Source organism: Puntigrus tetrazona, unplaced genomic scaffold (genome assembly GCF_018831695.1).
Source record: "Puntigrus tetrazona isolate hp1 unplaced genomic scaffold, ASM1883169v1 S000000001, whole genome shotgun sequence".
Taxonomy (NCBI): Eukaryota; Metazoa; Chordata; class Actinopteri; order Cypriniformes; family Cyprinidae; genus Puntigrus; species Puntigrus tetrazona.
This window is the reverse complement of record NW_025047681.1, coordinates 4733583-4745870: the sequence shown is the minus strand read 5'-3', so window position 1 is coordinate 4745870 and position 12288 is coordinate 4733583. Positions and strand designations below refer to the sequence as shown.

At 38.2% G+C, this 12288-nt stretch overlaps 1 protein-coding gene across 2 annotated transcripts in view; it reads left to right on the top strand.

Moving 5' to 3' along the window:
• Positions 1-1235: 1235 nt before the first annotated feature.
• The window catches only part of LOC122331506 (E3 ubiquitin-protein ligase rnf213-alpha-like), a 41663-nt gene continuing 30610 nt past the window's right edge, over positions 1236-12288 (top strand). For both annotated transcript variants that reach the window (XM_043228939.1, XM_043228938.1), the window contains exons 1-18: positions 1236-1568; positions 1736-1763; positions 2010-2131; positions 3706-3839; positions 4109-4194; positions 4289-4459; positions 4528-4730; positions 4812-5104; positions 5442-5698; positions 7825-8013; positions 8194-8383; positions 8495-8550; positions 9818-9956; positions 10044-10196; positions 10282-10380; positions 10472-10594; positions 11783-11975; positions 12070-12243. In XM_043228939.1, coding sequence (XP_043084874.1) covers positions 2032-2131; positions 3706-3839; positions 4109-4194; positions 4289-4459; positions 4528-4730; positions 4812-5104; positions 5442-5698; positions 7825-8013; positions 8194-8383; positions 8495-8550; positions 9818-9956; positions 10044-10196; positions 10282-10380; positions 10472-10594; positions 11783-11975; positions 12070-12243 — 2560 coding nt within the window. In that variant the 5' untranslated portion in view covers positions 1236-1568; positions 1736-1763; positions 2010-2031. The remainder of the gene's footprint in view (positions 1569-1735; positions 1764-2009; positions 2132-3705; positions 3840-4108; positions 4195-4288; positions 4460-4527; positions 4731-4811; positions 5105-5441; positions 5699-7824; positions 8014-8193; positions 8384-8494; positions 8551-9817; positions 9957-10043; positions 10197-10281; positions 10381-10471; positions 10595-11782; positions 11976-12069; positions 12244-12288) is intronic.

Below are 12288 nucleotides of genomic sequence, written 5' to 3'. Positions count from 1 at the left end.
ATCAACACACCTTTTATTATTCAAATCCGTTAAAGGATTTTTAGGCTGCATTACTTAGATTTGCTGGAACCGGGAACACTACTCCTACAATACGATGTACTTGTGACATCGTAAAAAGAATGGCATCTACGCTAATATTAGTCCTGTTTTTTCTCAATCTGTTGGTTTGTACAGATTTCATATGTTAAGTCTCATTTTGGATTCAAGTTCATCACAGAGCCTTGTTCTCAGGCTACAAAATTGACCATGTAATTACCGGTCTATGTCCAAACACATTTTCTCCTTCATCGACTCTCTCTTCTGTGACTGAAACTACAGAGACCGTCTGCATTTAATAAGAAATTGGTCACCAGATCATTCCTGATGCTAACTTCACATCTTCATTGCTTCTGCCTTTCGCGAGTGTGATGGCGAACATCACCAGTCTGCCTGAAAACTTAAGATCCAACATCAATCCCCATATTAATGTTAATGTTAAGGCATTTTGGGAAATGAGCACGATCATATACATATACTGTGAAATGGAATCTGGGTTGAGGCAGACTATAGATTTTTACAGATTAAACTTGTTCCTTGTTGTCTTCATCAAGAGACCAGAGAATTTTGCCTGAGATGATGTTCTGCTTTCACAGGATCTGAAGAAACAACAGACAGAGAGAAGTACTTTTTCTCAATTTGGAGATGTGGCATCAAGAGGATGCAAAGACACTGGCCCTGCCTGTTACAGTATAGTCCCGTGACACTGAATTTGTTTGCGTTAAAGCCCCTTTTCTCAACAAATTGTGTTTCCAAATTATTTTTGATCCATTTAAAGTGTCAATACAGAATCTATACGCTTAAGTTAAATTATTTTTGATCCAGGAAAATTATGTTAAGAAACAGGAAAATTGTGTCGACATGTGAGAAATTATCGATAAATGGCATATCGATATATTTTTCCGTAAAAAGTCCTTGGATGGAAACCTGATTATTGATATGATAAACAGATCTGTAGATTTATACAAGAATGTGTGCTTATCCGTCATATATTCACATTTTTTTTTAAACTGTGTTAAATTAAGTGTTGAATGTCAGATGTTTCGTTTTATAAGGAACATTCCTAATTAATGATGCTATGTTTTCACTTAATAGGGTATTGATACTATTTATTAATTAGCAGTAGCCGTTCCACGCTAGCCGATCTCGTTCCCGAAACAGGAAGTGCCTCCCCTGATTAAAAACGCATTACTCATTGTGTTCGTCAGAAGGTGTGCCTTCTCTGATTGTGTGTTTGATTGAGAAGATGAGCGATTCGTTCACAGTGTTTTATTAAAAGAAACGAACGCCGTTTGCTGTTATTTCATTCAGCGGATGTTTCAGCGTTTTACAAAACGAAAGTGTTTTTGTTGTTTCTTTCTTTCCACGAAGCGAAAGTGGCTGTAGATACGTGTGCAGCCCTTCCTCGAAGTCTCACAGACTGAGGAGAAGTCCATGAACTCGCTCGTTGTCTGGTCAGGTCTGTTTTGTACACAACGCGACTCCGGGATGTCGATAGAAGCGAGCGGAGATCGTTTCGTGTGTTAAAACAGGTGAGAAGATCTTTATTTAACACGGCTGAGGTATTAAACTACTGAACTGTCAGAGGAGAGAGCCTATGTATAGCCAAAATGTATGTTATCTTTCTTGTAGTTAAAATGTTGACATGTAGTGTTGAGTCTATTTTAATGTTTCTTAATGTTTTCTTATTCTCGAACAGAACATTTCTGCGGAAGTCGTCGTGTTTTGTGAGTGTTTTTCTTATTCACCCTTTGCTTTCATTAAACCGCCTCAGCAGCGGAATTCTAAGACACCTAATTAGTGAACACTTGAACGTAGTCGTGATGGTAATGTCTATCAGTTTGTGATATTTCTATGTCAGGCTGGTTTATAACCAAACGGAAAATGAAAGCAATATGGGGTTTCTTGCAAATCATGTGACCGTCTGTGTGTTAGGGATCAAAGGGTAGACTTCTTCTTCTGTCTTTCTCAAGCTCTCGCAGGCATCATCTCAGAATGAAGTGTCCTCACTGTGATCATGAGTCTCCAGAGAAGTCTAAGTTCTGCTGTGATTGTGGCAGCAAACTGCCGTCTCTCTCCGCCGAGGCCGTCCCAGGTACATGCTCGACCCTTCAGACATCACCTTTCTTAGGCTGATGTCAGTGAAATGGCTGGAAAGGAAGTCATTCAACATTGATCACGTTTCTGTGAAGCACGTACATGCAGAACATGTATCAGAGCTCAAATGTCTCAGTCTAGGATTTTTCTCAAAGTTTATATCATCAGTTTACACGTGATGGTCATGCTGGTCATCTCTCACTGTCTTCATCTCATGGCCATTAGAGGCTTTGGCATCTGAACCCTGTATAGCTGTAGGGTCGGTAATCTTATCATGTGCACTATATATGATGTAAACATGAGACGAACCGTATTTCAGGGACCTTTTGCGGTGAGTTGGTGACCTGCCTCATTCTTTTTCATCGATCAGCTGTATCTGAAATGTCAGATGACCCCCATCAGTGTTGGGCAGTACATCACACAACTTATGATTAATAGTACACTTTTACTCGACTCACTTTAAACCACCAAGTGTCTTTAATTTAAATTTTGTGATCACATGTGGCATTTGGCAGTTTCCTGTTGTTAAAATATATTTATTCATAGCCTTTTTATTGCTGTACAAATTAGCATTTAATATCGACACACACTGTACGTGTGAGACACACGGGTTGCCATGACTTTGTATTTGAACGATAGCCAGAGATATCTAGCCTACCTGTGATTTTTCTAATGATCCTGAAGACACTGAAGACACTTAGGTGTGTTTGATTAGGTTTAGAGCTAAACTCTGCAGGAAAGTGGATCTGAAGGTCCAGATGTGAGGATCACTGTTGTAGTAGTTTTATCATTTAAATGTAGGCCCATACACACAGTTGAGGTGCGGATAAAAGATTAATAAACAACTTGTTTAATATGAAATGCATAAATTCTGATATTGTATTGTAGTCTACCAGCCATAGTTTTTGTTATTTTTTTTATTTAGGCTATATTAGAAAATTTGAGAGAATATGTGACGGATGCCGAAACCCCTGTCTGTTTTTACTTTCACTGTAGCTGAATGAATCGACAGGATTTGAAAACTTCTTCTCAGACTTTAATGCAGTTTGCGAACTGTTCGTGTGGTAGATATGCACCGGCTTGCCTTTATGGTTCAAAACTGAAATCAATTTGCAATGTGTTTGTCTCTATCACTGGGTGCAATGACTCACATTTCGTGCAACATTATTTTATCTGAAGATCATTGCCGTTCCCTGTCTGTCAGTTATGTTATGAAGATGGACTGGGCTCTTGCTTGGAGCCCTCTTTTTAGCTCTGAATAAGAGAAAACACCAATGAAATTTAAAATAAACCTGAGCCCCTCCCTGTCAGACGGGTAAGTGCCATCGGTCATGTTCTGAAGATCTCTTGGATCGTTTGAACAATTCAGTTAATTGTTGTCTGGACATTTACTCTGAACAGTCGGTGAGGACAGCTGCAGCTGAATGAACAAACACTATTGTTTGATTTGTGACTCAGTTCAGCAGGTTAAGTGAGACAAAGAGCATTAATGAATAGGACGCATCTCAGAACATTCACTATGTATATCCGCAAAGTAAAATGCTGCATGACCTTTTGTTTTGTGTTTCTCAGACAAATCAGAAGACCAGTCTCAATCCTCCTCAAACATCTCACGTGACCCAGATAAAGAAAAGACTGATTTCAGACCTGAATCAGGAGTGTCTGCTTCTCCACCACAACCACATGAAGACATCAACCGCTCTGAGGTGCTCGACATCGACGTCACTTTCATCATTTAAACCCGTCTCTCACTGTTAAACTCTATTGTCAGTGATTTATGAAATTAAACACTTTGTTCACAATATTCTAAATGTACTTAAAAATAATTTCCAACAGAAAATATGCTTGTTGGGTCTCGTTTGTGAGAAGTTTCCCAAAAGCTGTAGCTGATGGCTGCTGGTTAAAGTTGTTAATCACAGAAAGCATTATAAACACGGAGTTAACCGATGACTGTTTTGGTTCATTTTGCATTTAGAAGAATCACGGTTCCAGTGTGGATTCACAGAAGTCTGTTTCTGCTCCCGACCAGAAATACAATGAAAGCGTGTATGCAGAAAATCAGTATGTCACATCTGCAAAAAGGAGAACACAAAATCTTCAGATGAATGTCTTCTTTCATAAAAATGAGAGTGTAATCAATATTTTTGAATTGCAGAAGTTCAGCATCAAATGAACAAATAAATTCCAGTGACAGACTCACCATCCACTTTCATGCCGTTGTCTCGAAAGGCTTTGAGTTTAATCCAGGAAGCGATCGTGTCTTCGTGAAGGCAGGTCGTCGCATTGGTAGCTGGAGCCAGAACTTGGCTGAACTGCATGTGTTAAGGTTAGTAAAGGACTATTTATTGATCGTTCCTCACTGAAAACGCTTCTTTAAGAATAGTTTAATTGCAGGGATCTCGGAGAGAACAGATTTCTTGTGGAAGGGAAATGTGTCTGCAGGAAGAGCGACGCTGTGTCTGTGTCCATCCCCTACAAGTATGTTGTGTATAAACATAAAAAAGATAAATCATGTTATGAATACATCTACAACCCGGCTTCAGAAGAAATCACCAACAGAAGTCTGTTTGTCAAATCTCATCTACTAACCGATGGAGGTAGGTAAAGCTCAGACGTTTAAACTCATGTTTGATTCTTATTACTTAACTGACCAGATTTGTTCTGATCATCTATTGCAGGAGAATGGCATCAGTATGATGATACTATCAGATCAGAACCATCAGAACAAAATTTTTTATATCGAACGATAGATAATATATGGTCTAAGCAGAAGAATAAAGTAATCAAGGGAAGAGAAATTGCTGGTAAAGTTATGCTGGAAACTATCTTTGAACTTCTGAGAGGCTGGAGCAAAACTACTCTCGGCAACTTCCTGCGTCAGCTGCAGCAGTTTTATGAAGTCTATGGCAACCCTTGTGTATTTGTGGGGAAAAATGCCAAGTGGACCGCGCTTGGTTACAGTGAAGAAAATGTAAGTATAAAATCTACAATTTTTAATTATGTAACATGTACGTGGGTATGTTTTCCAACATGGTTGTTTTTTTAGAAATGAAAGGCTGCATCAGGTAGCCTTAAAAGTGTGTGTGTGTGTGTGTGTGTGTGTGCTGCGTTGTCAGGGAAACATCCCAGCTGAAGATAATGAGAAAGTTACACAGTTATAAATTGTGTGCAATTTTTGTGAGATTGAAATGACGTGGAAAGGAATATTTGGAAAAGACGTAAAAGATCGTAAACTTGGTCATAAACTGTAGCTTTATTGAATATTTCAACATGAAATTCATTATATTGTCTCCACTTCATCCGGTCAGGTGAGAAAGCTTCTGACGGAGTTCATAATGAGTCGTGTGGCTCCAGATCTGCAGAAAAACAAAGAGAAGAAAGCGTTCATCATGGAGCCGCTGAATGCTGCTGTCATTGTGCTGTATGTGTGGAGACAGTATAGTCTACAGTTAGACAGAGAGGTCTTCCCTCGCCTCTGCACTGCTCTCTGTCTGCCAGACTTACCTAAGGATGAGTTCCTGTCTTTCTGGAGTGATGTGACAGAATCATTCTCAGTGATAAACACGTGAGTATCGCTCTGTAATTTACAGGTTATTGGTCCTCAATAGAGTGTGTTCGCTGTTTAGAGACTGAAACAAGCCTGAGGGAGCGTTTTCCTGTCATATCTGAGCAGTTCAAATGAAGTGAAGACCATGTCATGCTCACATTTTGATCATATTTTAAACATTCCTTGTGCAGTTGTTTTGAACACAGGCTATTTTGTGAGTGTCTGTCTATCTATCTATCTATGAGAGGGAGAAAGTCTTTTTTGCATTCTATCACATTTACATTGTTTACATTTTAGTAATTTAGCAGACACTTAAAGGAACGGTTCCATAAATTTACCCCCAAGCCATCCTAGATGTTTATGACGGTCTTCTTTCAGACAAGCATAGTCCGAATTTTTAAGGTTATCCTGGCTCTTTCGAGTTGATAATGCTTGTGGACAGCTGCCATTATTTTGAAGCTCCATAAATTGGATATATCCTATATGCTTTTGGGGGGTTATCATGTCTATATAGCAGATCGATAAATTTTTGTAACCAAAAAACTGTCTTCATATACTATATTTCATGTAGTTGCTTTGTGTAATAAGTAATTTAATAACTTTAAACCCTTTTGTAGAATCTCCCACTTTCGTGATCATGGTAATAGCAGGTATTAATAATCATTTCTAGGGATGCACCAGTCCTACATTTCTCAGCCGATAATGTCTGATAATTTATAATGACATCACCTAATGCTGATATTTAATAACTGCTTTTAGCAGATAGGACAGTGACCGGAAAGTGTGATGTGGAGAGTTTCATTATATGTTAGTGCTCTAACCACTAGTCTATCAGCAGCTGTTAGTTTATACAGTTCTCAAGAAATTAAAATATAGTAAAAAAAAAAAAAAAAAGTGCTTGTGTATTAAATTCAGTGCACCCAGACTAAAATCTTTGGTTCTTTTTAATTGTGATGATTTTGGCTCCAACAAATTCACTTAATTTGTCTCAACAAACCAGAATATGGTGACATGTCAATCAGCAAATAAACTCGAAACAACTGCAAAGGTTCAAAATGGTCTCTCAGTTTGGTTCACTAGGCTACATGATCACAGGGAAGACTGCTGATCTGACAGTGGTCCAGAAGACAATCATTGACACCCTTCACAAGGAGGGAAAACCACAAACATTCATTACCAAAGAAGCTGGATATTCACCGAGTGTTGTATACAAGCATGTTAACAAAGTTGAGTAAAAGGAAGAAAAAGATGCACAACCAACCAAGAGAACCGCAGCCTTATGAAGATTATCAAGCAAAATCGATTCAAGAATTTAAATAAACTTCACAAGGAATGAAGTGAGGCTGGGGTCAAGACCTCAAGAGCCACCACACACAGATCATCAAGAAATTTGGCAACAGTTGATTTATTCCTCTTGTTAAGCCACTCCTAAACCATAGACAACGTCAGAGGTGTCTTACCTGGGCTAAGGAGAAGAACTGGACTGTTGCCCAGTGGTCCAAAGTCCTCTTTTCAGATGAAAGCAAGTTTCATTTGGAAACCAAGGTCCTAGAGTCTGGAGGAAGGGTTGAGAAGTTGCTTGAAGTCCAGTGTTAAGTTTCCACAGTCTGTGATGATTCGGGGTGCAATGTCATCTGCTGATGTTGCTGCATTGTGTTTTTTGAAAAACCAACGTGGGTTTGCTTTGTTTATCGTTAAACATTAAAATCCCAGAAATCAAGAGGTCTCTTGTTTGTTTCTGTCAATATCGCATACCTAATTTGTTAAATTTCTATTACATTATTCATTATTCATAATATTTCAGTTTATTAAACAGTTAAACTTGACTTTTATTTGAATTTCTTAAAAATGGTTTAAATGCTTTTTTTAATATGGCATTATAGATATTGCCTTACCCCACACATGTTGGTAATTGTATTTGTGCAGATCTTAAAATGTTCGGCAGAAACCCAGTACAAAAGAGATGCTTGAAGGCTAACATGTTTTTCAAAAAAATTGTCCAATGACTGAAAGGGAATTGTTTTCATAAGCTGCTAATAATCATTGTCTTATACATTTGTATACTTCTAATTATTACTATTATTGGTAATTAACAGCATATTGGTAATTACGTATGGTATTGATCATTTTGATTCCCTCTCCAGCTGGATTCGTTCTTCAGCTGATATGGTGGAGGCGTTGATGAAGAGGGTGAAAGAAGACAAGATGTTGAATTGGATCGTTGTAATACCACTATTGCACTTTCTCAAAGGCACTTCAAAACCATTTCAGCCAGTGTTTAATCAGATCGGCTCGCAAACTGAGCAGAGCTGGGTCTACAGGAAGGATCGAAGGTATTAAATAGTTTTCCAAATGTTCTTCTAGGCTTTTCATTTTACTTGCCTGCTAAAGGTTAATAAACATTTAAACCCACTTATGTTTAACCAGTGGGGTATGTCCGATTTTGAATTTTTTTTTTTTTTTTTTTTATTTGTGATTTTTAGACTTGTAAATGTTTAATCCTTCTACTTTAGGGGGATGCTAAACTTCATGAAGGAGCATAAATATTTGGTGGAGGTGGACAGACTGCTGGCGAGGTCTTGGATGTGTTTGATGACTATAGATGAGTTGGTTGAGTACAACTCATTCATCCATGCAGAGCTCCTGGACATACTACAGATTTTCACCATGAAATGTCCCAAAGAAATCTCACACTCTTTAACAGTGAATATCAAGCTATTTATTTGTTTAAAAAATCTGAACATTTTAATTTGTGTAGTGAAACTTAAAATTGAGAAAATCAGTCTGAACTATTTATATTTGTTGTTATTTTAGAGCATTTCGAAGATTCTGGAACTCATTCATTCTGACTTGCTCCAGCAAACATACAGGTGAAGTCCTTTCACTAAAATTTAAATGAATAATTTAATTAGTTTATTAGCCGCTGAAATAGTTGCTATATTTAAATGGGTCATGTGTATGTTTTTCGTGTTTTTGTTTTAATATGTTCCTTGAACTTAATGAATTCATTTTCTGGCTCATACTGCTGTACATTGGTTAAATCTTATGGGGCTTAAGCTTAAGGTGAGCTAAACATAGACTAAAGACCCAGGTAAACAATTAATTCATTCTGTTTCTCATAGCATTATCATTTTTTATTGTTTGTTGTGTGATCAGCTTTTGCATAAATAGATGTTTTGCTAAAATTAATGAAATTAAAAAAAAGTTGATTTTGCTGAATGAGACCCAAAGGACAGAGTCGGTAAAATGATCTAAACATCCCATCACTAGCCGGGAGATCAGACTTTGTGTTTCACAGGCAGGGATTATGCAAACATGTTAACTAGTGATGTATACAGGCAGAATATTCAAAAATGTAATGACTCGTTAAGGCTGTTCTGACTCTTTATTTTGAGACAATATTTTTCTTCATCATTCTCTTCTTTTATTAATTTATTAGACTCTTTATATTAAAGAACAGCTACATTACAAACTGCAAATTAGATATCCACTTGGAGTGTCCTACTTGCGTTGGTGCACGGCGTCTCTTTGGCAGACAAACGTAGAGTGTCAGGGTGGGCAACATATCTTCGTGAGATGTTACTGTCTCCTTGTTGAGCCAGCTGTGGACTGTGGAAATGAATCTGATATATCTGCCCCCTCTCCTCTCTCTTCCCAAATGTGGCCCAGAGAGGGCTCCCGTTCCCAAATTTAGGGTTAGGGTTATCATTTGCTCCTGATTGTAGCCTTGTAGTGAGCCAACAATTACAACAGACTGCCCCTCAGCACCAATTTGTTCATGCGTTATAAAGCTGTGCTTCTAGCATGTTTCATGTTTTAATTCAGTGGACACATTGACATCAGGACACAGATGTCATCTTATATGTGAAAACTGTTTATTGCAATTTTATTCCATTAGTGGGTAAAATGTTGCAAGAAATGAACAAAGATAAAAAAAAAAAAACATTATTTTGTTTATTATATATTATTGAAAAGCCACTTCCAGGTATTTTACTGCTATGTACTTGTTTTAGCTTTATCTTTAAAGTCTTTTAACGCTTTAGGAGAGCCTGTCGATGAATGACATTCCATTATGTTGAAATAACCACTGTAGACTGATATGGGATTTGATTTAACTGTCTTTTATTACTGTTGTAGCTGTCTGAATGAGGATTATGGTGTTCAGTGTGTACAAGCAAGCTGTAAACTTCTAGACACGATCTGCACAAATACTAGGCAAACTCAAATCCCTGTTGCTTGTATGAACCTTGTGGCCTCGGTATCAAGATTTGCCCAGGTATTCCATTCTGAGATCATATTATCTTTGTCATTAGATGTTCATAAGACAATGACTCAATATGCCTGATATTTGTTCACCCTAAAGACAACACAACAACAGGACGCTATTTCTGTGAAGACTCACAAGTTACTCAGGGATGCCAAGGAAACTGTCCGAAGATGGATTGGACGAGCTTTCCAAGGCAAGATTTTAAACAGAGTCCATGGAAAGGTTGCCTACTTTACTACAGAGATAGAGGTAAACAGAACATGTGTGTTAATTTAAATTGACCGAATGTGCATCTTATATAGTTTATTAGAATTTAGTTTGTTCTACTTTACAGATGTGGCATAACGTTATAACTGTAGATTTCATGAGTAAAGCCTTCACTGAAGAATGGAGAGAGAGCATTGCACAGGACTTCATGGGGAAATATGAAAGGGTACTTATCACAAAATTATGTATGGTTGTAGTATGTTTTCTATATTTGTAAATTATGACTTTTTTTTTTTTTTTTTTTTTAATCTTATTAGGAAGATGATCTTGATCAAATCCTGGTTTATTGCTCAACGATTAAGGAACTTGGTGTCTCCAAGCCTTTATTGCTTGGTATTGTGGAGAAGTGTGCTCTCCAGGCTGTTGCTGCAAAATGCAAGGTAAAGATCTTTTACTTTTGTTCTCTGACAACGAGTCGTTTGCGTAATACACACACAGTGCGCATTAGAGAGATCATAATGCATCTACAGCAGAGAGAGATCTGAAGCTGGCATCATCTCCTCTGGAGACACAGCAGTGAACACTACTACCCCAAGACCTCCTGCAGCGTTAGCTGACACTTCTGGAGACCTCATAGTGGGCGCTAGTGTTGGTTTTGGTGGCATGTTTTAGTCTAGTGTTGAAAATACAACAGAAGCCACGGCAGTAAAGGTGGCGCAAATACAACGTCATATAAATAATCCCGCCTACTCTAAAGCGCTACTAAACTACAGTGGAAACGCGGAAACAGTGCTTGATTTAGTATGATTCAAGGAGAACCAGAAAGCTGACAGAGGAGGAGTTGTGGATGGAAGAGGGTAATTAGCTATAGAGCAACGCAAAGACTTCTGTCAGTTGTTACCATGGAAGTGACCGGGCCATCTCCTCCACACCATCAGGTCTCGCCAGAGTATTAACCGGCCCATTGAACTGCATTTGCCTTACTGCCTCTTACCTGCGGCAGAGCACACACCTGTCCCCTTCACCACGCCCACTGCCCATTAGTGCCCTATTAAAAGGACTAGTCAGTTCAACTTGTCTGAAGTCTTGATTAGATACGGTCATCATTTCTGAGCATTTACCATTGTTTTCTCTGCCTTGTTACCAAACTTGAACTGTTTATCCTGCTCCCCGACCTTCTGCTTGTCTGTTCTGATACTTGGATTGTCTCTCTTGCTCTGTTTTGCCATTGTTTTGACCCTGCCTGTATGACTACGCCAATAAACGCTGCATATGGATCCCACTCATTACTGTAGTACTGAAGGACCTTTATATATGGATGCTTGGATAGGTGTTGTATTCCTGTAGATGGGGGGTCAGCTGATGCGGTCTCGACTAACGTGACCTGACAGAACAAACGCTGCTCTAGATTTGATGTTGTACCTAACAATGCCTGTCAGCCGTGCCTTATTGTCCGTGGTGATGACCCAAACTTTCCGAGAGCTTGTAAATGATGACGTTCATTTTTTACTTAACTATCCATTTACAAAGTTATTTATACATAGAGATAGAAATGCATGTGGTGTAGAGTTGCAGTGTTTGAGTGATATGTTAATCTTTATGTATTTCGCATTATTCTTTTATAACAGACTAAATCCGAATGGAAACTTTTTGAGAAATGTAATGATTTGCACATAAACTGGAAAATTGACATGCTTGTATCCACCATCATCATGAATTCCTGGCCAAGGGATGTCAAAGGAACCTATCTGGAGGATGAGGAAATGGTTTTCAGTCATCTTCTTGACTGGAGAGCAGCTAAGAATATCTTTGAGCTTCATGGTATGTATGGATTCAGTCCCGCGCTAAATCTTGTCACCCTTCTTACAGAAGCGTATATGTAATCTTTAAGTATATGCACATTTTTACTCTGTAGATGCTGATGAAAAACTGATCAATCAGCTTTCTGATGAAGCTAATGAGAAATTGACCATGGCAATATCATCATTCACCAAAATTTTACATCAACTTCTGTCAGGGAAAATAAAAATAAAGCTACTCAACCACATCCTTGAAAAGAGGGCGGCTTTCTTTGACCTGCTTAATTTAGGTAAAATACATGTAAGGTTTCTCCCTTTTACTGCACATACTGTAA